The sequence below is a fragment of the Aspergillus puulaauensis genome, chromosome 5 (genome assembly GCF_016861865.1).
Source record: "Aspergillus puulaauensis MK2 DNA, chromosome 5, nearly complete sequence".
NCBI lineage: Eukaryota > Fungi > Ascomycota > Eurotiomycetes > Eurotiales > Aspergillaceae > Aspergillus > Aspergillus puulaauensis.
The window spans coordinates 1,772,470-1,797,416 of record NC_054861.1 but is presented as its reverse complement, the minus strand read 5'-3'; the positions used below and the strand labels follow the sequence as shown (position 1 = coordinate 1,797,416).

The 24,947-nt window shown below is 51.8% G+C and overlaps 13 protein-coding genes across 13 annotated transcripts; 8 read left to right on the top strand and 5 right to left on the bottom strand.

Moving 5' to 3' along the window:
* Positions 1-81: 81 nt before the first annotated feature.
* APUU_50691S (eukaryotic translation initiation factor 4E) lies at positions 82-837 on the bottom strand (the record flags this gene model as incomplete). Its single annotated transcript, XM_041705716.1, has 2 exons — positions 82-320; positions 384-837. The coding sequence occupies 2 exons, from the start codon at positions 835-837 to the stop codon at positions 82-84; spliced, it is 693 nt and encodes a 230-aa protein (XP_041558174.1).
* Positions 838-1,626: 789 nt separating this feature from the next.
* On the top strand, positions 1,627-2,425 carry APUU_50690A (NOPCHAP1/New4 family protein; the record flags this gene model as incomplete). Its single annotated transcript, XM_041705715.1, has 2 exons — positions 1,627-2,181; positions 2,249-2,425. 2 exons carry the CDS (start codon positions 1,627-1,629, stop codon positions 2,423-2,425), a joined length of 732 nt encoding a protein of 243 aa, XP_041558173.1.
* A 445-nt stretch (positions 2,426-2,870) lies between these two features.
* On the bottom strand, positions 2,871-4,641 carry GDA1 (guanosine diphosphatase; the record flags this gene model as incomplete). Its single annotated transcript, XM_041705714.1, has 3 exons — positions 2,871-2,928; positions 2,984-4,343; positions 4,398-4,641. 3 exons carry the CDS (start codon positions 4,639-4,641, stop codon positions 2,871-2,873), a joined length of 1,662 nt encoding a protein of 553 aa, XP_041558172.1.
* A 468-nt stretch (positions 4,642-5,109) lies between these two features.
* Positions 5,110-5,790, top strand: APUU_50688A (putative translation initiation factor IF3; the record flags this gene model as incomplete). The annotated part of the gene is made up of 1 exon (XM_041705713.1): positions 5,110-5,790. The coding sequence occupies one exon, from the start codon at positions 5,110-5,112 to the stop codon at positions 5,788-5,790; it is 681 nt and encodes a 226-aa protein (XP_041558171.1).
* A 464-nt stretch (positions 5,791-6,254) lies between these two features.
* TUF1 (translation elongation factor Tu) lies at positions 6,255-7,814 on the top strand (the record flags this gene model as incomplete). The annotated part of the gene is made up of 5 exons (XM_041705712.1): positions 6,255-6,420; positions 6,476-6,504; positions 6,566-6,828; positions 6,894-7,570; positions 7,630-7,814. The coding sequence occupies 5 exons, from the start codon at positions 6,255-6,257 to the stop codon at positions 7,812-7,814; spliced, it is 1,320 nt and encodes a 439-aa protein (XP_041558170.1).
* Positions 7,815-8,774: 960 nt separating this feature from the next.
* On the top strand, positions 8,775-11,577 carry sey1 (dynamin-like GTPase SEY1; the record flags this gene model as incomplete). Its single annotated transcript, XM_041705711.1, has 4 exons — positions 8,775-8,875; positions 8,992-9,429; positions 9,487-11,231; positions 11,282-11,577. The coding sequence occupies 4 exons, from the start codon at positions 8,775-8,777 to the stop codon at positions 11,575-11,577; spliced, it is 2,580 nt and encodes an 859-aa protein (XP_041558169.1).
* A 305-nt stretch (positions 11,578-11,882) lies between these two features.
* On the top strand, positions 11,883-12,925 carry APUU_50685A (uncharacterized protein; the record flags this gene model as incomplete). The annotated part of the gene is made up of 2 exons (XM_041705710.1): positions 11,883-12,087; positions 12,153-12,925. The coding sequence occupies 2 exons, from the start codon at positions 11,883-11,885 to the stop codon at positions 12,923-12,925; spliced, it is 978 nt and encodes a 325-aa protein (XP_041558168.1).
* A 438-nt stretch (positions 12,926-13,363) lies between these two features.
* Positions 13,364-14,469, top strand: APUU_50684A (acyl-CoA thioesterase; the record flags this gene model as incomplete). The annotated part of the gene is made up of 2 exons (XM_041705709.1): positions 13,364-13,480; positions 13,555-14,469. 2 exons carry the CDS (start codon positions 13,364-13,366, stop codon positions 14,467-14,469), a joined length of 1,032 nt encoding a protein of 343 aa, XP_041558167.1.
* A 357-nt stretch (positions 14,470-14,826) lies between these two features.
* Positions 14,827-15,732, top strand: APUU_50683A (GNAT family N-acetyltransferase; the record flags this gene model as incomplete). The annotated part of the gene is made up of 3 exons (XM_041705708.1): positions 14,827-14,940; positions 15,086-15,643; positions 15,694-15,732. The coding sequence occupies 3 exons, from the start codon at positions 14,827-14,829 to the stop codon at positions 15,730-15,732; spliced, it is 711 nt and encodes a 236-aa protein (XP_041558166.1).
* A 21-nt stretch (positions 15,733-15,753) lies between these two features.
* APUU_50682S (cytochrome P450) lies at positions 15,754-17,369 on the bottom strand (the record flags this gene model as incomplete). Its single annotated transcript, XM_041705705.1, has 2 exons — positions 15,754-15,905; positions 15,989-17,369. 2 exons carry the CDS (start codon positions 17,367-17,369, stop codon positions 15,754-15,756), a joined length of 1,533 nt encoding a protein of 510 aa, XP_041558165.1.
* A 357-nt stretch (positions 17,370-17,726) lies between these two features.
* On the top strand, positions 17,727-18,268 carry APUU_50681A (EthD domain-containing protein; the record flags this gene model as incomplete). Its single annotated transcript, XM_041705704.1, has 3 exons — positions 17,727-17,867; positions 17,943-18,133; positions 18,199-18,268. The coding sequence occupies 3 exons, from the start codon at positions 17,727-17,729 to the stop codon at positions 18,266-18,268; spliced, it is 402 nt and encodes a 133-aa protein (XP_041558164.1).
* Positions 18,269-18,735: 467 nt separating this feature from the next.
* Positions 18,736-21,342, bottom strand: APUU_50680S (arrestin family protein; the record flags this gene model as incomplete). Its single annotated transcript, XM_041705703.1, has 3 exons — positions 18,736-19,401; positions 19,453-20,519; positions 20,625-21,342. The coding sequence occupies 3 exons, from the start codon at positions 21,340-21,342 to the stop codon at positions 18,736-18,738; spliced, it is 2,451 nt and encodes an 816-aa protein (XP_041558163.1).
* A 2,413-nt stretch (positions 21,343-23,755) lies between these two features.
* APUU_50679S (uncharacterized protein) lies at positions 23,756-24,811 on the bottom strand (the record flags this gene model as incomplete). The annotated part of the gene is made up of 3 exons (XM_041705702.1): positions 23,756-24,511; positions 24,564-24,689; positions 24,746-24,811. The coding sequence occupies 3 exons, from the start codon at positions 24,809-24,811 to the stop codon at positions 23,756-23,758; spliced, it is 948 nt and encodes a 315-aa protein (XP_041558162.1).
* Between the last annotated feature and the right edge of the window lie 136 nt (positions 24,812-24,947).

Genomic DNA, 24,947 nt, shown 5'->3' with positions numbered 1-24,947 from the left:
TCTAAAAAAATACAAATATTTAAACGCAATCAACCCATGCCGTAATGCCTCAAGCGTGTAGTACTGTGCTAACCCATTAAGTTACTCCGAACCCGCCTGCTGTCCAACGGCTTCTTGGTACCCTTCATTCTCATGATGGCGTTTATAGAAATACGAGTTCGTACCTGAGTCAGTGGGTCGTAGATTTGGCGACAAGCGATTGAGGATTGTTTCCTCTAGAAGCTTGACGGAGCGCTCGTTCGAGCCTAATTTGTTCCATACCGAGATCAGATGCGTGTTGAAGCGTACGGAGGTAGATACTCCTAGGACGTGGTCGTGTTCTGCGCTCTATCAGTTTCATAGATTCGCCGAGGGAACGATGTAAGTCTTCCAGATCTTCGTACCTTTCTCCAAAACAGCCTGGAACTCATTCGAGATACAAAGAATGGCGATCTCGTGAAAGAAAGCCTGCGCTTTTCTCTTCGGCACTCGGAATCTCCAACATCCACCCTTGAGATTCTCAGGGTCCTCCCAGACTGGCTTCACGCCTTTGCGGAAGATGTGCACTGTGTCTCTCTGGGGAACCTTGTCCCATGGGTAGTTGTTGTAGACGCGATAGAAGGTAGCTATGTCCGCGACGTCTTCGTATAGGACGTACAGCCTCTCGTCGTAGTCTGAAGATGCGCTCTCAGAGTGCTTGTCGTACCAGAATGTCCAGTGGTATTGCAAAGGAAGTGGACGGAGTTTGCCCAGGATGTTCTGATGCAATGATCTCCTGGTAGCCGGCGTTTTGTCTGTAGTGTCGTTGGCTTCTTCTGTAGGTGAGGGCTGCTGCACCTGAAGCTTAGGAGGTTCCATTTTGGACACGGTCTGGTCTGTCTGCGCTTGTGTTTTATCCTGGCGTGTTCGTGGCCTTCGCTCATATGAATGTCCCTGGGTTATTCTTCTACTCTCCACCTCAAGGAGGGGTTGCTGGTGGATTCTGCAGGGTTTGGTAAGCTATAGTCCGAAGTATAAGGAGGCCAAACAGTTAGGAGCAGAGACGCACCCTCAGAGTGATGCAGGACCTGCAGTTTTGTATCACAGGAAATAACCAGATGACGCTAGCACACGCCCATGTGTAAATGGATATTTAATTAAGGAACAAACCCCGCCGTCGGAAAACAAAGAGGACGACAGAAAGAGGGGGATGGAATAAAGCCCCAGCAAACAGAGCGAAAGGAACATTCAATCAGAGTTGGACTGGTCCAACCTCATATACGACCAGACGAGATGTTAGTCCCCAATCAGAAGGAAAAGAGACAGGCTCACTGCCACCATCTGACTCCAGATGTTGATCCAATCCCGCATGGCTGAGGGAGAAATGAAATGAACATGACAACTGGAGTGGAAGGTGACGGTCCAATAGACACTTGCACCACCAGCCGGCCTTTCCTTACCCGACAAAGAATTCTTCAGGCTTTCAAGGTCCGCTGTCTCTTGCATGTCCAAGCATCCAATTAATTCCGGACCTGCATCTCCCCCTGCCGACCGGTCCATCGACGGACAACCATCAGGCCCCACCTTGTTTCGCGAAGGCGAGGCACATCCATCCTTCGAATCGCCCGGCTCAGTCTCTCTTTCTCTCTTTCATTGGCAGCACTTGAAATGGACAATGTGCCACAGAAGCGCCCTCAGGAGCATGCCGACGCGCAGTCTGTCTCGTCACGCCCGATAACTCTACCCAAGCGCCCGCGCAGCGACAATTCTGCTCAGCACATTGTGACGAGTAATGGCGGGCGCGAACTTTCTGCTTCCTCCGCGGTGAATGCCCGCAAAGATTCCTCCGCAGCCCACCACAGCGGCGACGACGACGAGGACGACGATGATTACACATCCTCGTCTGGCTCGTCCTTAACCTCTTCCGACGACGATGACGACGACGACAACAACGACGCCCAGAGTGAAACTGCTGGGGATTCAAATAACGTCCTGACTAGCGACAACGAAGGAATCACATCCTTGTCGGCGCAACGAAAACCCAATATTCGTCGCATTGACCAAGAACCCAGTCTTCTCAGCAAGTTATCTGCGTTTCTGCCTGAGATGAAAACGGCCAATGAGGATCTAGAGAGGGAAATAGCTGCTGGGCGTGCACAGGATATACGGCTTGACGAGGATGATGAAAATGAAGCTCAAGGTGGTGGTCAATACATTGAAATGGTACGCTCGCTGTTACACTTCCAACATACTTTAATTATTTCAAATTGCTAATCTCTGCCGTCTACAGAACCTGGGACTTGGTGTTTTAGAAGAAAAACGCCCAGGTGATGAGCCCACCTCCGGCGACGAAGAGAAAGATTCCGAACCCCACGGACACTCTGATACGAATTTGATGGATCGCTTGATGGGTAAGGAAAAGACATCATCGTCAGAGAAACCATCGATTCAAGATCTCGGTAATTGAGCCTGGCTGTCTATTTCGTGGGTTTGGCTAGTACTACTTTGCATGCATATACTTGGCGTCCCTTCAGTGATCCGCATACACATATACATACTCATGATATCTTGATGATGGAGTTGAAAGTTATATTCGATGGCTTGTCTTCAGGGGTATCTCAGGCGTTCAACTTGGCAGAAAAAAAGCATGTCTATTCAGCTTGGCATTGCGATAATAATTCCAGGCTTGTCTCATTGAGAACGCATTGAAAGGAGAACATTCTATATCCACCGATAACCAAATCTCTTGTCCACACCGTACATCAAGACCAGGCCACATCCAAATCAAATGTAAAAGAATACAATACCAACGGTCTAGCCTGTTAGCATGCAGAAGAGAAATGAATTTTTGTTGCACCCGTTTAAGAATAATTAAAAGATATAACTCAGGTCATTTCCGGCGTCACCGTCATCTATGAGATCTCCTTCACTCGGCATGTCCAGCCTGACTCCTGGCTCAGGAGGGGGAGACTATGAAATTGTCAGCACTATAATCCTCAGTAAATACATCACGGTCAATGCTTACCTGGCACCAAGGCACCATCCAAGTTCGTTACCCTTGATCTTCTTTGCAATCTTAACCTCACGCGACAGAGGCATGTCGTAACCAGTGTGAAGAAGACCGAGCTGGAAGTTCAGGTCCAAACACCACTCCGGTCGGTCGCGCAATTCCTCGAGAGCACCCTGGATACCTTCAAAGACATTCCATGCGGATTCTCCGGCACAGACGGTCTTGGTGAGATCGTGCATCTCGTCTAATGTGAACGAATCGGGCATGCCCAGGGGCTGCGTACGCTCGTAGAAGTAGGAGAATGTGTAGACGTCCTCCTTGGAGAAAGTCTTCTCGAGAGAGGGCTGGTGGACACCGTTGAATGAACATGGTGCAAGGGCACAAGTAGCCTCTTTGTTAAGGATCTTCTCCGTCAGTCCACGGCACTGGGCAGCGGTCGAAGGAGCTCCCTCCTTGGGACCAACCATCTTGACCTTGACTGAAGGGGCAAGAGGGTGGTTGGACTGCTCATCCTGGTACTTCAATTCCACTTCGCGTTCCATCCCGGGTCCAATGCAGGGGTTGGAAATGGGCTGGTTCAGCCACGCGCGGTCACCTGGGTTCGCAGCTAGCTTCGCCTCGGCAATAGCCTTATGCACCGCATCCCGTGCGGCCATGAGGCCATACCCGAGGTGGGAATGCTGGTATAGTTCAAAGTGACGTCCACCAAACTGGAGATCATACTTGTGGTCGCCCTCGGCCAAGTGCTCTGGCATACCGCCGGATGGGCTCTTATCGAATGTAGGCTGGAAAACGATCTGAGTAGAGCCTCCACCAAGGTCAAAGACCGCAGCGGTAGGGGTCTCATCTGGTCCGCCAATCTTCCCGAGAAGGTAGTTGGTGGTGATCCAAGCGTAAACGCCCTCGTCGGAGCCATCCATGATCTCAACGCCACCCTTCTCACGGGAGACGACAGGGAAGGGATAGGCAGTTTCAAGGCGGGTTCTCACTGCCTCTAAGATCTTCTGGCTAAGGTCAGGACCAAGCATGCGCAGTCCGGCAGTAGCCTTGACTGCGATCGGGGAGCATGACTTGTACTCGTCTGGAACGGTACTCATTGCGACGGCCATGAGAGGATCCAAGCTCCTAGCGGCACCCTCAGAATCCTCCCTGTAAGAACTAAGTCCAGAGCCGCCCTGTTTCTTCTCGGTTTGCTCGAATTCCTCGTGCTCAAGTTCGGGTGTAGATCCGCAGTTGTTGAACTTGTATACGTGAATTCGAGAACCCTGGCTTCCAGCATCGATCATCATTGCGTACTGGATAAGAGGCTTGGAGGGATCGCTGGGTTTCGAGCATTTTGCCGTCAGAGGCGCACCGCCAGTGGAGGGTTGAGAAGCTATAAAACAGTATTAGCAACGACACCGCGGATTCGAAATCGGCAGCAACTTACAAGGTCCAAGGTTAGACACTGTGCTCCTCGATGGCGCAAGCCAGAACAGCATAAGCAACAGGGCGCCGACAATGGCGCCCGTCTTAACGAATCGGGACCGCTGGGTTTGAGTGACCATGGTTGGTTGTTTGTCTGTAAAGGCCGTTGGAAGGTCAGTGAAAGAGCCGGCAGAATCGGTAGCCCGCGAAATAGAGCGCCTGCTGACTCGTGGGCCTGAAGGTCGACCGTCAACTCCAGTCGACATGCGAGCAAAAAAAGAACGGAAAGAGTTCTAGCCACGTCCCAGGAGACGAGTCCTCGGGTCGCGCTCGAGCGATGAAAGAGAGTCTAACGAAGGAAAGAAGACGGAATCATAGAGCCTGGGGCCTCCGAGCAATTCCCACGAGGAATCGGATCTGGGGGAACAGGGGATGGGTGAATGATGGGGAGGAAGATAAGAAAGTTGTCCAGACGGGACTGGGTAAAACGGGAAAAGGGACAAGATCCGCTGTGGCGTCCAATCTGGACTGTGGCTGTTCCAGGGTTCTCCAACCGCTTGCGTCCACCGCAGCACCACCCAACTGCAAGTCCTCATCGTCCGCTGTGTTTGGGAGTCGCATGCCCTCGTCTTCGTGCTCCGTCTTCAACGCTAGCTTCCTGGATACTACGGGTACTACGTCGTCCTGTTCTTGTCGAATCTCTTCCAACTCTTGGCTACTTCTCACCAGCAAAGATGAAGCACATCCGCGGCCTCGTCACCACCACACAGGCTCTTCGCCAGACATTTCTCGTACCCCACGTATTACCACGATCGCAATTCCTACGCTACGCTCCGGTGCAGTCTTCGTCGCAGTTCCGGTTTCGCTTCACATCCTCCCGCTATAGCCAACCGGCCAAGACCGACGAGTTCAGAGATGAGGGTATTCAAGCAGACTTTATCCAGCTCGTGGGCGAGGATAACAAACTCATGCCGCCTATACAACTCAATTCCGTTCTGGCCTCAATAGAGCGACCCGCGCAGTTTGTACTTCAAGTCGCCCCCGGGGAGCCTGACAGGCCACCCATCTGCAAGGTCGTAAACCGAGACCAAATGCGACAGCGCGAGCGTGCCGTCACCAAAACAGCTCAAGCTACCAAGCTATCGGTAAAGCAGATTGAGCTCAACTGGGCCATTGATGCGCATGATCTTTCTCATAGGCTGAAGCAGCTCGCCTCCTTCCTGGAGAAGGGCCGGCAGGTGGAAGTAATTCTAACAAGGAAGAAACACAAGCGAAATCCGACACCGGAAGAAGTCAAGAACGTGATGGACAAGGTTCTACAAGCCGTCAAGGATGCGAATGCCATACAGGTCTCAGCTATGGAGGGGCAACCAGGTAAGCGAGTTATGCTTACAGTGAAGAAAAAGGATTTGTGATGATGTTATATTGGAATGCCTTATATGTCATGTACATTATAAAAACAGAGGATTTGTACAATATTCAACGGCTTGTAGTTCCAGTTGCTGTTTGTAAATTAAGCAGGTGGCCCCAGAAATGGATGGCCTGTATTCTGACCTTCAGGCACGGCTCATATATCACATAAAATCCAAGTACCATTCAAGCACCAAGCAAACAGTTTTGCTTCACTAAAACGTCCTTTAATGAGCAAAAATGGGAGATACCTCTAGCCTTACTGTATGTAGGTCTGCCGCAGCATGGCGCGGAACCCAGGAACATCCGCAATCCTCCGATGCTGATTGGCCAATTGATGACTAAGCACGTCTCCTAAATTTTTCGGGCTTGTTGCAAAGCTCAACCTGTCGTCAGGTGTTGTTCCTTCAATCCATCGCGTTTTCCTGCCCTCTTTTCCTGTTAGTCTTTTTCTTGCGGAGCAGTCATCATGTCGGGCCTTTCCAGAACCGCCAACCTTCTTTTCCGCACCACCCGGACGTCTCTTACGCGTCCTCGCGGTGTCAACCCGGTGCAGTATGCGCTCTCCAAGGACAGACAGACCGTCCGCGCGATGGCCTCTGCTTTCGAGCGCACCAAGCCCCATGTGAACATCGGTAAGCTAAAACATCGTTTGCTGCGATGTGTCTCTGGCTAATTGACACTTGAAAGGTACCATTGGCCACGTTGATCACGGAAAGGTAAGGCCTTACCTCCCATCGTATCTTCCCCGAAGTCCTCTTCTAACACACTCTTTCTTAGACCACATTGACCGCTGCCATCACCAAGTACCAGGCCTCCAAGGGTCTTGCTTCTTTCCTCGAATATGGTGCTATTGACAAGGCTCCTGAGGAGCGTAAGCGTGGTATCACCATCTCTACTGCCCACATCGAGTTCGCGACCGAAGACAGGCACTATGCCCACGTCGACTGTCCCGGTCACGCCGATTACATCAAGAACATGATTACTGGTGCTGCTAACATGGACGGTGCTATTGTTGTTGTTGCTGCTTCCGATGGTCAAATGTACGTCAACCCCATATTCACCCGCTGATGCGACAGAATGTCGCCTAACAACACGCGTGAACTAGGCCCCAGACCCGTGAGCACTTGCTGCTTGCCCGCCAGGTCGGTGTCCAGAAGATTGTTGTGTTCGTCAACAAGGTTGATGCCGTCGATGACCCTGAGATGTTGGAACTTGTTGAGCTGGAAATGCGTGAGCTCCTCAGCACTTACGGCTTCGAAGGCGAGGAGACCCCTATCATCTTCGGTTCCGCCCTGTGCGCCCTCGAGGGTCGCCGCCCCGATATCGGTACTGAGCGAATTGACAGCCTTCTTGAGGCCGTTGACACCTGGATCCCAACCCCCCAGCGTGACCTGGACAAGCCTTTCCTGATGTCCGTCGAGGAAGTCTTCTCGATCGCCGGTCGTGGTACCGTTGCCTCTGGCCGTGTTGAGCGTGGTCTGCTCAAGAAGGATACCGAGGTCGAGATTCTCGGAGGTGGTCAGGTCATGAAGACCAAGGTCACTGACATTGAGACCTTCAAGAAGCACTGTGACGAATCCCGTGCCGGTGACAACTCCGGTCTCCTTCTCCGTGGTATCCGCCGTGAGGATGTCAAGCGTGGTATGGTCATCGCTGCCCCCGCCTCTATCAAGGCCCACAAGAAGTTCATGGTCTCCATGTACGTCCTCACTGAGGAGGAAGGTGGCCGCCGCAGCGGCTTCGGTGTCAACTACCGTCCCCAGGCTTACATTCGCACTGCTGGTAAGTTTTCAAAACATTCAACCTCTCGCCTACGAAGAATACCTCTAACATGGCTTTAGACGAGGCTTGCGACCTTTCTTTCCCCGATGGCGACATGAGCCGCCGTGTCATGCCTGGTGACAACGTGGAAATGATCCTCAGCCTGAACAACCCTGTCGCTGCTGAGGCTGGACAGCGCTTCAACATCCGTGAAGGTGGCCGCACCGTTGCCACCGGTCTGGTCACCCGTGTCATGGAACAGTAAACGACTGCTTTGTACTAAATGAAAAAAAGTATGCATCTGGGTCTTTGGGGTTTGATTGCTGTGCAGGGGACCGCGAATGGATTCAGACCATAACATTGGGAAGGGGCCGCTCAGGCGTTCAGAGTTATATTCATATACTTGTACTTTATTCAATATGTAGAATTTTTTTATTAGGCTTCTCCTCTCCATGTTATTCTAGGAATGTTTGAATATGAATTGCATGATTGTAATCTACCCTGAGGTAACTATTTCAATGTCCAATTACGAGCATCGAACACCTATGCTATAGTATGGGCAACTAGCACACTTTATCCAATCCCTTCCCCCATCTATGCGTCACAGAGCCCGGAGATGATGAATAGGAGCGTGAGAAGGGCAGAATGCGGGAGTTTGATGCTTCAAAGCAGCCCTGATAGGACTGTTCTAAGGTGGCCTCGTAGTGCTGAGGATGGAATGGCGCTAAACCGGAAGTGTAATGTTATGGCCTGGTGGCCCAGGCATCGATGACGCCCCGGATCCCTCCTACCACGAGCACTGAGCACCGGCTGAACTGGCGGCGGCTGGGGATCATCCACTCACCACTAACAACCGACCAACTTGCCTTCCACTTCCAATCAACCTCGGGCGCACCACGAGATCTCCAGGCTCCGATTCTGTGTGGCTGTCAGTGTCTTGTGATTGACACCATCTCCAGTGACCCTTTTCTTACTTCATCATCGCACATTAACTAACTAGCTGCCCCATCTCCTTGCATCCGCTCTCCTGCATTATTATTGTTGTGCCCACTGTGCCTCCTTAATAACTGAACATACCACTCTTCTCGGCATACACTCTGCGGGCCACCTTGCAACTGCGTTTTCTTCCATTTTTAGAGCTTCTTCATTTTTTGGAACCACAAGATCTGCTTTAGTGACGGCTCTTTTGTGACCTTGGGTAGTTTCCCAACGGCCTGTCTTCACCATGGCGACCAATGGCCATTTTGCCCCCATTGGCAATGACAGCAGCGATAAGACGACATACGAGCATGGCGTCCAAGTAATAGACGAGAACAAGGAATTCAAGTATGTTTCGCTCCCTCCTTCTGTACAAACATGTTTTGTGTCCAATGCGGCTTAATGTGACGTGGGACAACATTCGTTCTTGGTGTGGCAATGGGAGCTAACAACAATGGCTATAGCACGAACTTAGCCAAGTATCTGAGCTACGAAAATGTCGCACCCGCTGGCTTCAACTACCACCTCATCTCAGTCTTCGGTTCTCAGTCAACCGGTAAATCGACACTCCTTAACAACCTCTTTGGCACCCACTTCTCCGTCATGGCCGAAACGGAAAGGCGTCAGACGACCAAGGGTATCTGGCTGTCCAAGAACAAGAAAGGGGGCGATAAATCTATGGCCGATAACATCTTGGTTATGGATGTGGAGGGTACCGACGGACGTGAGCGGGGAGAGGACCAAGACTTTGAACGCAAGAGTGCGCTCTTTGCGCTCGCAACTAGCGAGGTCCTGATCGTAAATATTTGGGAACATCAAGTTGGTCTGTACCAAGGTGCCAATATGGGCTTGCTCAAAACGGTCTTTGAGGTCAACTTACAATTATTCTTGAAGGACAAGAAGTATGTCACTTGGTGATCTATGTCTTCACTCGCACAAGAAGCTAACTCGCCCGGTAGTACCACCCACCGCTCTCTTCTGTTCTTCGTAATCCGTGACTTTGTCGGCACGACGCCGCTCAAGGCTCTACAGAAAACATTGATGGAAGACATGGCGCGTCTATGGGACTCGATATCTAAGCCCGCGGGTCTGGAACGCGCAGCAGTGCATGATTACTTTGACTTCCAGTTCTACGGGCTTCCGCACAAGACATACCAGCCCGAAAAGTTTGTTGAAGAAACAAAGAAGCTAAGTCTTCGTTTCCACGAGGGCCAGAAAGACACAGCCCTCAATGCGAGGAACGGTGAGTTCTCAGAGGGCGGTGTTTTCCTCCCTGAGTATCACCGTCGCATCCCCGCGGACGGGTTCTCCGTGTATGCAGAAGGCATTTGGGATCAAATTGTCAACAACAAAGATTTGGACCTGCCGACTCAACAGGAACTCCTCGCCCAATTTCGGTGTGACGAGATCCTCAGAGAGGTGATGATCGTCTTCGACGAGGTCATTATTCCTTTTGAAGACAAGCAGTCCCAGGCCTCTCGTCTCGGGCAACCTGAAGTGCTTGGAGGATTGGGTGCGGTCATGCGATCAGCACGAGCCAAGGCGACGAAGAATTTCGAGACAGAAGCGAGTCGATACCACAAGGGTGTTTATCAGCGAAAGCGAGGTGAGCTCGAGAACAAAGTTGATACCCGTCTGAAGGCTCTTCTCCAGGGTCAACTGAACGCGGCGCACAAGTCTGGCATCAACGAGTTCAGCGAGGCTGTTACAGCCGCTGTGAAGGCGGGCCAGAAGAAGGGCACAGGCTATGACTTTGCAGAAATTGTCAACGACGAAGTTAAGAAGGCCATGGAGAAATTCAAAGAAGTTGCTCGCGCAACTGTGGTGGAGGGTGCGCCTTGGAGCGATTACAAGCAGCAATTGGCACTATACGAGAAGGAGCTTGCAGAGGTCAGCGGCCGTTTGAGAAGGGACGAGATGAGGCGACTGGCAACCCGCGTCGAACGTTGGGTTCAATCTCGCTTGGGCGAGTCCGTTGGTCTAGAATTCAATGCTCTTGGCTCAGGACGTGCTGGCGGTGGTGCACCGGAATCCGGTGAAAAGCCGACAGAGACGAAGTTCTGGGATCGTGTCTGGAACGTTTTTGTCGAGACAGTTCTCGATGCTGAGAGGAGATTCACGGACCGCGCTAGCAGCTTCGATGCCAGTTTGGAGGAAGTGGATGTTGGTCTATGGAGACTGCGCAGGAAGTCTTGGGGTGTTTTGCGTGCCAAGATCGACGAGGAGATGATTGAAGGAAACCTTTTGCTGAAGCTACGCGAGAACTTCGAGGACAAGTTCCGTTATGATGAAGCCGGTGTCCCAAGGATCTGGCGCCCCACCGACGACATCGAGGGCATCTACACCAAGGCCCGCGAGTCGACTCTCACCCTGATACCTCTTCTCTCCAGATTCCGGCTAGCGGAAACTTCAGCCCCACCTCCACTAGACCGTTGGGTCGGACACACACCTAGCTCAGCGAGTCCCGCAGACGAAGAAGATCTGGCCCCCATTGGTGGTGTGGACGAAGAGGAAGGCAAGAGCCTAGAGGAGGAAATGACGATCCTTGGCGACTCGAAACGCCAGGAGCTCACGGTGCGATTCAAAAAGTCTGCGGATGGAGTGTACGTCGAGGCCAAGCGGAGTGCGATTGGAGGCATGACACAGGTTCCCTTGTACTTCTACGGTATCCTCCTTGCTCTCGGATGGAACGAGATAATTGCTGGTAAGTACGATATACTAGCTTCACTTTTCACTGCTGACTTTATATGCTAGTCCTCCGCAACCCTGCCTACTTCTTCTTGCTCTTTGTGTGCGCTGTCGGCGCATACGTGACCTACCAGCTTAATCTCTGGGGTCCAATTCTGAAGATGACGGAAGCTGCATCGAACCAGGCGATGGTCGAGGGCAAGCGTCGGCTGCGCGAGTTCCTCGAGTCTTCGGACACCGGACGGCAGGCAATTGCCATGTCAAGCTCTGGTGGCTCTTCAAAATCTGGCGAAGAGCACGAGATGTCCCGACTCAACAAACAGGGAAAGTCTTCGACTGACGAAGATGTGGATGACCTATGAATGATGGATGTGTAACTCTACGTAATTAGCATGCCTCTTACTGTGCCTATTGAAATATATACATACTGCATTAGACCTGACCTCATTGTTCGAACTACCAGCGAGGGTTCAACTCCGCTCGTTGACGGACTTGCTCCGAGACCCTCAATTCCCCCACCTGCCGGCCTGGTACGTGGTACTTTTGGATTGCGGTTAAGTGGGCGCATCTCTCCCCCAAAGATTTCCTGCCGTGACAGACTTAACCGTGTAATAACTCCTTATCAGGAACCGGACTCCTCCCACCTCACCCCACCGCAACACTCATCATGGCTACTTTCGACCTTCCTGAGAAATTCGATGACCTTCCCAATAAACTCCAGTACTGGCCCGCTCCGCCAGGCTCCGCCGAAGAGGGCCTAGGTATGCTCCGCATCCTAACCCCAGACATTGTCGCCAACGCAGCCCGGACACAGATCCAAACTGGCGAGCGCGTATGTCTACAATGGGGGATCGAGAACCTAAACCCGCCAGGTAAGACATCCGAAAATACCATCCAAGTCAAGTATTTCGCCGTATTTGGTTCACAAAGTATATAGGATTTGGCCGCAAACCCTTTGAGCACAAGGTAAAATGGGTCGCGGAAGGCGTTGCCTTCGACGACGAATACCACTTCAACCCGCAGCAGTCATCTCAATGGGACGGCCTCCGCCATCATAACGGCCCCGCGCCTACCGCCGAGGACCCCAACCGCCGCCTCTTTTACGGCGGGACAACCGCAGAGGAGATCCAGGACCCCGCAAACTCGCGTATCGGAATCGGGTACTGGGCGACGAAAGGCATAGCAGGGCGCGGCGTCCTAATCGATTTCGTCTCGTGGGCTGAGAAGAGGGGGGTCTCTATCAACGCCCTATCGCAGCAGGAAATCTCGCTGGACACGGTGCTCGAGATCGCGCGGGACAGCAAGATCGAGTTTCAGCGCGGCGACATCTTCTTCCTCCGCGTGGGGCTACCGCAGACTTGGGCGGCCATGGACGATAGCCAGAAGAAGGTGTATAGCCAGCAGGCGACGCCGAAGCATGCGGGAATTGAGCAGAGCGAGCGCGTGCTGCGATTTTTCTGGGATAATCACTTTGCGGCGGTGGCGTCAGATGCGGTGAGCTTTGAGGTGTTCCCGCCCCGCAATCCGGAGTTTGATCTCCATCATCATATGCTGGCGGGGTGGGGTGTGCCGATTGGCGAGATGTTCGATCTGGATGGCCTGGCGGAGATGTGCAGGGTGCATGACCGGTGGACTTTTTTTGTCTCGAGTAGTCCGTTGAACTGTGCGAGGGGGGTGTCGAGTCCGCCGAACACAATGGCACTTTTCTAGTGTCGTCTCTATTCAATTAATTCCACTCTATGTTGGTCACTGTTGTTTTTCTTGTATACTTCCTTAATAAGCACATTCACGTGAGAGACCGCGGCCTCGGTTCGCGATCCCAACAAAGATTGGCGGCGTCTTTGTTGTATACTCCTCAACCACAGTGAGCACCTCACAAGCCGCCGATCTGAATTTCTAATTTCTCCTTTTTTTTTTTTTTGTCAAAACTCCACTCCTGTCATTCGTGTACATATATTGTTATATTTTTGACGGCAACTATTACCAGCGACTATCTGCTCCGCCTGTCCGAATCGCGTCAGTAGCGGTTACGTATCTCATCAGTCGCCGATCGCTCATTATTACTCCATACCGCGTGTTGCCCTATCACTAATAAATACTTTCTTTCCTTCTTTCCTATTCCTCTCCCAGATGGTAGAGCTAGACATAATGGCCGCCCTAAGCACAGAGAACGCCCGCGCGCTTCTCACAACGCTCGTTTCCTGGAGAACCCTCGCCCTGCTCCTCGCAATACTCAATCTCAAGAACCTCCCCTTTGCCTGGCACGTAAGCTTACCTCTCCTACCGCCCTCTCTTGCTCTCCCCTCTCAAGCCAGACCATAACACATCCAAACCAACAGTTCCGCATAGCCCGGCACCTCCTCGTCAACCTCCGCTGGCGCCCCGACTACCCATTCTTCCCCAAAGGCAAACCCCTCACCACCTCATCCGGCAAACCCACCCACCCCGTCTTCGTCCCCTACAGCATTACAACCAGCACCCCACTGCTAGAGACAGATTACAACCTCCACAAGTCCAACAGCACCTACTTCACAGACCTCGACGTCTCGCGCACCGCCCTCGTAACCCGCATCTACAGCCCCGGCGTGGGCCTAATAAGCAAAGAACTCGACGGGGAATTCGCCGCCGCAGCCCAGAAAGAAGGCAAGCCAGCCCCGCCGCGGAAATCAATCTACATCGCCCTCGGCTCCGTCTTCTGCAGCTTCAAGCGCGAGATCAAGCCGTATACCAAGTTCGAGGTCGAGTCGCGCGTGCTGGGCTGGGACCAGAAATGGATGTACGTGCTGAGTTTCTTCCTCAAGCCTGCCGGTAAGAAGGGCGGGAAGAGGACGCTCTACGCGACGGCTGTTAGCAAGTATGTTGTCAAGAAGGGCCGGTTGACGATTGCGCCGGAGAGGGTGTTGCGGAAGAGCGGGTTTTTGCCGGAGCGGCCGGAGGGTGCTGCTGCTGCTGCTACTGCTGCTATAACCTCGTCATCAGAGTCGGCAGATGCATCGGGGACTGGGACGCCATCTGGGATTACGGCGGCGGCGAGTGGTGTGGATGGGTCGTTTGTGCGAGAGGTGCTGAAGTTGCAGGATAATCAGATCCCTGAGACTGGGAAACTGGAGGCAGAGAAGAGGGTGAATGCTGCGTCCTGGGACGGCGACGAGTGGAACTGGGAGCGCATTGAAGAGGAGCGGGCACGCGGCATGGCGGTGCTCGATGGGTTCTGTGATTTGGATGCGAAGTTGTTTGGCGAGTGGGAGGAGTAGGGACCGTTCATTTTATTAAACTATTGGCACATATCTACCTAATTTCTTTTCTTATGGATATAGATATAGAGTACGAAGGGGTATATAGACTAATCAGTAATTCTACTCGCAGTCTCCTAGTAGAACCATGGTAGACTACTGACATGACACATCACCGAGCCCAGAACAAGTGGAACCCGCGTGACTCCATCCGCGTGGACTTTCCCGATCCAGATCTCGTCTTTATCTTGAAGTTTATCGTTCATCTCCCCAGTTTCCAGTTTCCACGAGACAAACTTTTATACATACTAACACCTACCTAGACACAAAACCACACAAGGACTAAATAAAACAAGACAAGACAAGACAAGACAAAAAATGGCTATAAAAGTCCGCCCCCTCACACAATCCGATATCCCAGCTGCAATCGACATAATCCAGCAGGCGTTCGCGCAAGATCCTTATTTCCGGTGGGTGTTTGATGAGAAGAGTGTAAGTCGTTCTTTTCCTTGTTTACTTTCTTTCTCCGAGCCAGCCTATATCTGTTCATATACCATATATATCCTTGGTGCATGGGCATATAGTGTGGGGAAAGAACAGTAAGAAAAGAAGAAAGAAATGCTAACGAAAAAACCAGTTCAATAAAGTCCGCAACTACGGCTCCCTAGAAGCGCGCTGTCTCTGGGGAATCAACAACGCCATATTCCACGTAGCCGTGGACGAAGAAAAGGCGGAAGAAGAAGAAGAAGAAGAGACAGGGAAAATCCTCGGCGTTTCATGCTGGCTCGCTCCACACCCCCCATCCCAACCCGAATCCTGGTATGAATGGTCACAGTCCTGGCTACTCTGGTTCAGGCAGGGGCTGAATAACTTCTGGCATGGAGGGCATGGCGGACTGAACGTGCGACGGTACTATATCTGGAAAGCGCGACAGGCGGAAGCGCAGGAGTCGATTTGGGATGATGAGCGGGGGTACTACTTTTGCAATATTGTTGCTGTGAGTCCTGCTGCGCAGGGGAAGGGGGTTGGGAGGAAGTTGTTTGAGGAGGTGATGGGTGTTGCGGACCGGGAGGGAAGGAAGTGCTATTTGGAGAGTTCGAGGAATGAGCCGAATGTGGGGATTTATGAGCGGTTGGGTTTTGAGATGAAGAGGGTTATGGAGTGCCGGGATGGAGATGGGGGGGATGTTTGTATGGTATGTATAGGTATATGTACATTTCCTGAGAAAGTGGCTGACTGTTGTAGCTTTATTGTATGGTCCGTGAGCCGAAGAACTCGTCATGATCAAATCAGCCAATCCCCTGTTCAATTCGAGTCCTTGACAGGACTAAACCTCAGCATCAACTTCCGGCCCTTGGGCAAGGAGATAAACTCCGTGAGATCCTGCTCGATACCCTCGTCATCCACAATCGAGGTCATGTAATTTGTATATACAGCCGCTATGACCAGCTTGATTTCTGCATAACAACATCGTCATTAGAACATGTCATGTCTACTAGAAATAATGAGAATGAGAATGAGAATGAGAATTGGATAATACCTTGCAATGCAAAATTACTCCCGAGGCACATCCTCCCCCCACTCCCAAACGGCCACCACAGCCTCCGCATATCATGCTTCTTCCCAGGCTCAGGGTCGACCCACCGCTTGGGCAGCCACTCTGTTGGTTGCGGGTATACCTCCTCGATTCTGTGGAGGGTGTACGCCGACGACGACACTGTGATGCCCCCCGGGATACTGTCGAACTCGTTTATCGATGTCCCGCCTGGGATATCTGGTGTGACACGGGGCAGGGGTGATGAGGCGGGGGCATGCACGCGGAGTGTCTCACGGATTATAGCGTCCAGGAGCGGGAGGTTGTCAATGTCAGATGCGTGCGGAAGAGTCGGGAGATCACCATCACCATCACCATCACCATCCGGTACAGACGTAAATGGGTAATGGAGTGACGGGTTGAGTGTCGAGAGTTCGCGACGGAGGTCCTCTTGTACCTCTGGCCGCTGTGAGAGCTCCCACATTGCATACGTGAATGTAATTCCCGAGGTTTCGTGGCCTGCAACGAGGTGGTCGAGAAGTTCAGATGCGATGGCGAGGTCGATTGGGCGGGAGTCGGGAGATTTCTCCAGGGCGTGGCGGAGTGAATTGTATACCACTGGCTCTGTGGACAGACTCTTATCCTTATCTGGGTCGTTGGCGTTTTTCGCTTTGGTTTGCATACACAGCGAGAGACACCATCGTTCGATGAACCCGTCTGCGCGCACGTCAGGGTTGAGGTTCTTGAATTCGTTATACTCATCTAACCAGTGAAGCCATTGAGGTAAGTTATGGAGGTATTGCGTTCCCGTTTGCACCCCAAACAGATACGACGAGGTAAAGTCCATCCCGACAGCCTGGAAAAGCGGGAGGACATTGACTGTCTCCCCGGTCGTAGCGAATCGCTGCAACATGGGAAGGAGTCTTTGGGAGAGGATGATAGCCGAGAGGTTACGGAGGGCGTCCGATTCCTGGAGGTACGACTTCGAGTACACACGGCTGAGCATGCGTTTTTGGCGTGCGTGAGGCGCATTGGGGACCATGCCTACGAGGTTGTCGGTGTGGAAGTTAAGGAAGAGGTCGCGGTAGAGCGGGTGTTTCTCGAATGCGCCGGTGTAGACGACCCGCAGGCCGTGCAGGGAGTTGACGCTCAGCTCGTGGGGGGCGAGCCGGACGACGGGGCCATGTCTGCGGTGTAATGCGTGGATGGTGAGGACTTCGTCGCCAGCTTGGCGGATCGCCTGGATCCAGCGGCTGGAGATCGGGGAGGTAAAGTGGGCATTGGGTATTTTGGAGAGCGGGGAGAGAAAGAATGGCTGAACCACGTATCTGAACAGAGGGAAAATGATTCCGAGGGCGATGGCAGACAGGGCTATAAAGCAGGGCATGGTGGGTTGATGAACTGGTAATGGGGATCGGATCCATGGATGGGATGGACGGAAGCAAAGTAAAGTGAATTCAAGGTAAAGACTAACTACTGAACGATGGGCGGGACAGAAAGATCTCGATGCAACCTTAGATCATATCCACAACAGTATACAGCCAGCCATGGCAGTCATGAATCATGGAACATGCCAGACAACGCTGCAACCCCATGTCGCATCTTCCACTGTATAAGTTACTTATATAGTCCAGTTCTCAATATTTATGTATATAACAGCATTCCCACCTGCTAATCAACTGTTGTCATTGAACACCCCCTCATACTATAAAACTATACGCCGTAAGCCAGTATACACCATACAATGTCCGAAGTCTGCATCACAATAACCGGCGTCCGCAAGCCGGGCCTCAACGAACCCGACTTCCACAGCTACCTAACCCAGCACCATGCCCCTCTCGCCCTGCCATTCCTCCTGAAATACGGCATCAAGGAGTACAACCTGGTACGTATCCCCACACTTCCTTCCTTTCCCCCCACCAGAATCAGAATTAGTATAAACAACTGAACGCTCATCTAGATCGACAACTTCACCACCCTCCTCCCCCACGCCGAAGAGATGCAAATGTCCAAGAAACTCGCTGACTACGACTACGTCGTGCAGTTTGTCATGGGTGACATTGCGGACTTCAAGCGCCTGTGGGAGGACGAGGAGTTCCGGAACAGTGTGAAGCCTGATCATGTCAATTTTGCGGATGAGACGCGGTCGGGGTTTGTTTCCCTCTCTTTCTAACCCCCTTGTATACGGTATTTACTAATGGATTGTGTTCTGGTAGGATATCGATTGGATATAGGACCAAGTTCATTTCGCCGGAGAGGGATGAACGTGGCCAGTTGAGGAATTGAACTTGATCTAGTCGTATAGTTCAGCCGGGTTATTTGGCTCTAGAGTAAGAGACTGTGGTTGGATTGGATTGAAAAGTAATATATCATGCATATGGGTAATGAGGAACTGGATATCTCCTGCTTCTGCGCCTATTTTTACCTAACACAAATCAAGATATAAAAGAAAAAACGAAAAATGACTTATACAATGACCAGCCACTAGTATGCTAGTCCAGGGAATCACAAAGGAAAAGGATCTCAAAGATGTCAAAGTGCAGGCGCACCAATGAAAGAAAAAGAAAACAAAAAGCAGCTGTTTATCGCAAACTCCTTCGTCCCGATCCGTTCCGCTCCGCTCGCTGGACGGAAATGAAGAGGATTGATTTCTTTTCGTGACTTCGTGACTTTATTCGAATAAATCGTTTCAGGGTCGTATATATATATACTTGCTTGCAATAATATAAGATAATACCGTATCGAAGACTGCATCAGACGGCCGACTGGTCGAGGCGGATCCATTCGCGCGGAACGTCCATGCTGCGGTTTACGCGCGCCCCGGGCGTCAGTGGGACGTCGACCCGGCCTGAGCCTCGTTCCTCGTCGACTCGCTCTTCGTAGCAGGAGAGACGCGAGAAGTAGTCTTCGAGGACTGCGTCCCGGTCGTTGTCTCCGACTATGCTTGTATACTCTGGTGGCGGGGTGATGAGTGGCGGTGGGGGAGGGACATCGTCGAACGGGGGAGGCGCGAATGACGGGGTACGCAGTAAGTGCATTGGCCGTGGCGGACGCTCGTTTGTATTTGCGTTTGCTACTCGTCCGTCGGCCTCCGTGGCCAGGTGCGCTGCAGGTGGTCGAGCAAGGCCTCCAGAGCCACTGGTGAAACTCCTGGTAACGACTGCCGGGACATCATCTCGGTCAGAGCCTGGAGGAGTGCGAGTCCCACGTCGACGAAGGGCGGGGGCGCCGGCACATCCGCATTCAAACTCTGGCGCTGGAGTGGCGGGCTCCGAGTCAGGCGTTGTATATGCCGGGAGATAGATGTTTGCTTGCGTAGCTTTACATGAAAGGAGGTGGAATGGAGAGTCGATAGAGATTTCGAAATGCCGCCGTTTGCTGGGATCACGTTCATCTTGTTTAGACAGACGCAGGACGATCTGTTTCTAGTTAGTGGCAGTTTCAAACAGTCAGAGTGCAGGTGTACATACCTTGATCCAGTGGTTGATCTGGATGTTATCATACGTCGTGTCAAAATGCAAACGTTGCGATTCATCCCGATGCTTCATCTCATGGCAGCTCGGAAGCTGGACATTGAATTCCATTTCAGTCGGACCAACACCGGAATCACTATTAAGGTTTCCAAGTAAATTCGTCCGACCCCGCTCGACAATCTCCTCCCCTCTAGCAGCAGCAGCTCGCTGATCCCACTCAATACCCCCGCCAGCCATAACGCGCATTGAGCTACCCGGGTACGTGCTGGTACTGGTCTGGTCAGCCCGCTTCTCAAAGAGAAGAACCTTCTTTGCAGGCTGGAATCGGTGAACGCTCTTATCCGCGGTCCAATGTTGGATATTTTCCGTCACATAGACCTTAATCCGATGGCATTCAACTTTTGCTAGAGGGGTTAGCTTGAAAGCTATTGGTATCTGAGACCCAAGCGGGAAGGATTTCCCCGAAATGACGATATCATAGTGCAGCTGATCTTCCCAGTTTCGAGAAATGGCAATCGGTTCGACTTGCTCTAACGAACCCTCCGCAGGTGTGCGGATCACGGGTACTTCCAGATTACCTAGCAGGTTCGGCCGAAAGGCGCCTGAGCGTTCCACGATGGCTTCCAAATCATACCTCACAAAGCCGAGCTCCGTCTTGATCGTTTCCGGCAGAGATCCATCAATCGGGAACTCAAAGCTGTATAGATAGTCGCCAACAGGGAACAGTCGGTAGTTGCGCTGGGGCTGTGAGACAGACGGTGGCGATGGTGCATCGCCTTTGCCGAAGCTCCGCGAGTTGTTGGAATTCAGCGAAAGTCGCTTCATTTCTCGAGCAGTCAAGCCATTATTGAGCGAAGTTGAGGACCCACTATTGCTGAAAACTTCTCGCGTGACCGTCGTCGTATTATCTTTGCCGGTGATTAAACTCAGTGGTTTGGCATGCTTGTAGATATGTGCACCATAATCATTCTGCATAAGAGCAGTATCGCCGTGGTTGAAATATACAACTCCATGTGTTACAAGATCTTTCTTGTCGTGAAAATGTATCTTTTTAGGTGGGATTCCTAAATTAAGCGCGCAAACGAAGTCAATACAGATCAAACTTCTTCGGGATCAAACTTCTTCGGAACCTGGAACGGAAAGGGGAAAGGAAAGGGACAAAAAATTACCATCGGGCCAATCCGTCTGCGCCTGTCCTCTGAAACAGATAGAGATCTTCTTGATTTTGACACTTTTTGAAACCTTCAGGTGTAGTTGCCCGCGCAGGATGGCAGATTTCTTCGTTGAGGGGTCATTTTGATCATAGCCTTGGAGAAAAAGGACGGGTTCGGTGAGAGCGATTCCAACTGAAATCCCACTTCCTGTGGCGACGGTCTTCTCGTTGGGCAGTGCGGGGAATGGTGTATTGTCAGGCATGCAGCCTGGTGACGGCCCGCGCGGTAAAACAGCCGATGAGTTCGAGGAAGAATGCGAGCGCATTCTTCCCGGGTGGAGGGCGGGCGCGGCAAGCATGTTGGCCTCGTCTGGAGAGAGGATAATCTCAGAGACAGGACGATGGCGGCGTGCGCGAGCCATTGGGGGATCCTGAGACGCCGCCGGAGATTGGGCGGTTCCTAAGCGGAGAAAGCGCTTCGCGTTCTCCCGGGGGCCCGCCAGCTTTCTGAAAATCGACCCGCGACGAGCGAGTCCAGTTTGCTTGGGAAACTGTTGGGTCGCAACGCTGTCGACGGTTGTCGCAGAACCAGACCGGCGATGGAACCTGGAATGGTGTAGCAGGCTGTGGAGGAGAGGGGTGGGTTCAGGCGTCTCGCAGGGAAATCGACCGGCGACTAGAGTTGTGGCGGTGACTGATCCTGGTAGATCCTGAGGCACATGAGCAGCTGTCATCGTGAAGCACGCCAATCCAAGCTCATCATTTGACGAGATAAACAAGACAAAAAGATCGAGCAGACACTGCAATACGTATGCGAGGGTACTGGGGATGTTTCAAGTTTCAAGGAGAGAAAGTGGAGGGAACACAGCGGTATAGAAGGGAGGGCGGAGTATAAAAGGAACAAGGTAAAAGAAACAAGGGAAAGCCAGGAGAAACCCTGAAAGGCGCCCTGCAGGGAGGAAAAGAAGCGCGATAATAAAGAAGCAACACAGACGCAGAAATAACACAAAGCCAGATGACCTGGGCAAGACAACGGTGAAGTTTCAACTTACCGCGATGGAGCACTGGGGCAGTCTCAGGCTCTGCAACAGGAAAATGAGCGATGAGCTGAGGGATTTGCAGTGCAGCACAGTTCAACACAATTGGGCTTCTAGTGTTTGCATTATTGGGAAGCTTTATTGGTTTTAGTACGAATTTTACGCACGATCCCAAGCAGCACCTGAGTCGTGCGACCAGTGAACCGCGTCTGCTGCCGCTTTGCTTTTGATTCCTCTATTTTGTCCTTCCTTTCTGGGGAGGACGATCGACAGCGCAAGGGCTCAGTCAGTCACAGTGGTGCGTGCAGGGGTTGGGAATTGGGCGTTGGGAGTTAGGAGTCAGAGAGTGACGGGCGAAACGAGCGACGAGCGGGATCACCAGCCAAAGGAACTCCAAGAGAACTCGTAGATAGGTTGAAGACGAGTCGAGAGCGACTGGTAAAGCAAGGTTTGTGATGTATGTATGGATTATGGAGAGGTGGATGACAGTGACAAGAGTGAGGCGGTGCGGGAGAAAGTCTTTTTGTTCGCGCCCAAAAGAAGAGCCGAAAAGAATGAAAAGAACGGTTCATGACAATGATGATGACGCGGAACGAAAATCGGTACATCAAACTGCCTAATGATACTGCTTGCCCAGTACCAGGCTGCTCTCCGGTGATCCGGCGGGCGACTTGTGGCTCTGGTTCTTCTTGGTTCTGGCCCTCCGCCTGCAAGTGTAATCTTAATCTGTATCCAGTAGTACTACGAACATCGCTCAGCAGCAGCATTTACTCCGTAGTTGAGCACAACATGACGATGGTATTTAGTTAATCTTGATGCTATGCCACCACATCGGTGGCGACCGACCGCCTGCCCTGCCGCACATATGAAAGATTGACCGTCTGGTTGCCGCTTTGACACTGCTTCGATGCATCTTGAGGCCCATGTGATTATTTATGGATTCATACTAGCCCGGCCCATGCCCGGCACTGGCAGGCTTGGTGAAGAATTTACATTACCAGAAAAGGCCTGGTCTGGACTGGAGAACTCCTCGGAATGACGTCGGATCGCCTTGTCCACACATCATGAAGATCACTGAAAAAAGAAATTCAGACCGGGCCCATCGGCAGGCAACCCTCTCCACCAGTAAAACTGGAAAGACGCCGGCCGGTGTAAAGCCGACGAATTACCTGGACTTCTTGTCCTCGACTGTCTGCCTGTGAAATTCATGCTCAGGGCACCAGCCAAGTTCTTGTTGGAGACGCTGTAAATTAATGCGGGGGTCGCGGGCAGGCAGCGGGCGGATTCCTGTTGTTGTCCTTCGCTAGCGAGGACTCAGTACGCAGTAATGGTGACATCATGACCTCTTAGCAGTGTGAGTCAGTGAGCACGTAGTTCGCTCTTAGCATCTCTAGCGCATCTGTCAGCCGCTTATTTTGGGGGTCCCTTGATGGGCCCTTGTTCCTTGGCCTTGGGCACTACTCGCCTTACGGTTACTAAGGCAACTTTTCCGTCTTCCATAATAGAACGCAGTCTGGCTCTTCGTTGCAGGGCCATGTTGCCTACTATAGTTAGATACTCGGGCGAGAGGGTCTGCCGGAGCTCGGGATTTCTTCGGTCTGTTGAGTGTTGACACTTCACAAGGCCTGTCATCTGTCGCTTGTCATCTGTCAGTGCCCCGGCAGTCAGTGACTCGGCGGTCAGCATCTCTCTTGCAGACCGTACTTTTGGATTTGTGATGGCTTCAATCGCCTCGTACAAAACATTAGGAGCATACGACTCTCCAACAAGATGCTGACGAACAAGTCTGAAATACGCTATTCTTTGAGAAAAGAAACCGAGAGTATTCCATATACAGTACAAATTATTTAGTATACAGTTGAAAAAAATCTGTTTACTACTGGCTATCTTGCAGATAAAACATCACATCAGATCTGTTTACCGATTATCTTGCAGATAAAACTCTATGTGAGCCGACAGGTCGGGAACGCACGTACTAAGATTCAGCAACCTTGAGTTTAGCTCTCGAACGTGTGGAGCATTCCTTGGGCTTGCGTCCCTGGTCTGGCATCATCGCATGGCCCGGAGCCTCTGATGTCAACGGAACTGGTTTCCGCATACCCCCTCCAGTTCATGAAAACCAACTATCGTCGAGTTCATCAAGCTGCATCAACCCATCGCCCGGTAACAAATCTTGGTTCTCATTTGCATTGTCCCCCAAATTTTCGCTCTCCATAAACAGGTCATCGAAACTAGACTCCCCTGGCCCCATTATGTCTTCTGTGTTACCGTCAAATTGTCCGTTTGCATCACCAGGCTGGCCGGAGAACTTCTCTAGCTCGAGATCAAATGCATCACCCCCTGTCGGCAACGCATTGTTGTCGTGTCCGGACTCTGTATTAGTATTCCCGGCATCCAGGCCAGACCCAGTGTCTTGATTGCCAAAGGTCGCATTGAAGAAGCTTTCGTTCCCTGCGTTTCCATCCTCTCCAAATTCGAGATTGAGGTCAAACTCATTTGACCCTTGATTATTTAGCAGCGAGTCGAAATTGAGTTCCTCCGCCCCCGTCGCATCCTGAGTAGCAAGAGACTGGTCCGCGTCGGTCTCCTTTGGCTCCTCTTTTATGGGTTCATTGGTTGTTGTCTGCTGTTCCTGATTCAAATCTGTTTGTTGTTCTGATTTGACTGCGTTATCGGCTGTTTTAGGTTCGCCTTCGCTGGGAACAGCCTCGGCACCTGTTTCCTCCGGGACAGGCACAGTCTGAGGGCCACCAGTCGTCACGTCCGGCTCCCCCTTAGCAGTATCCTCTGTAGGACGCTTGCGAAGGGCAGCTTTCCGTGCCTTCACATATTCATAGTCTCTTTCCAAAAACGCCTTGGCAACAAACTGTTCCTTGTCAGCTTCAAATCTGCAGCAGGTTCATGAGTGAGCTGCGTACTATTTGCTCTGATAGGTGGTCTAACGCAGACTGGAACTTCTCATGTGCAACAGGAAGGTTTCGCTTCATCTGAGCCCGAGACTGCAGGGACCCATCTGACTTGAAAAACCGACCAGTTTCAACCAGCTAATTGAGATTAGCATGAATATCCGGCAGTTTAAGCGGGGATTTGAAACAAGTACCGCTTGGTTCAACGTGGCCGTTAGGACCTCGAGTGAGTCCGGATTCGAAAGATTCGGAGAAGTCATAGTGGTATAATTGGCTAGTACCGTCTCGAATACCCCCGAGCCCCTTCAAGGTCGAGACAGGCTTACTCGAAGCGCGCGGCAACACTTGGTCGAAATGGCAGATATTCGTCCACAGCCAGCGAACAAGGAACAAACA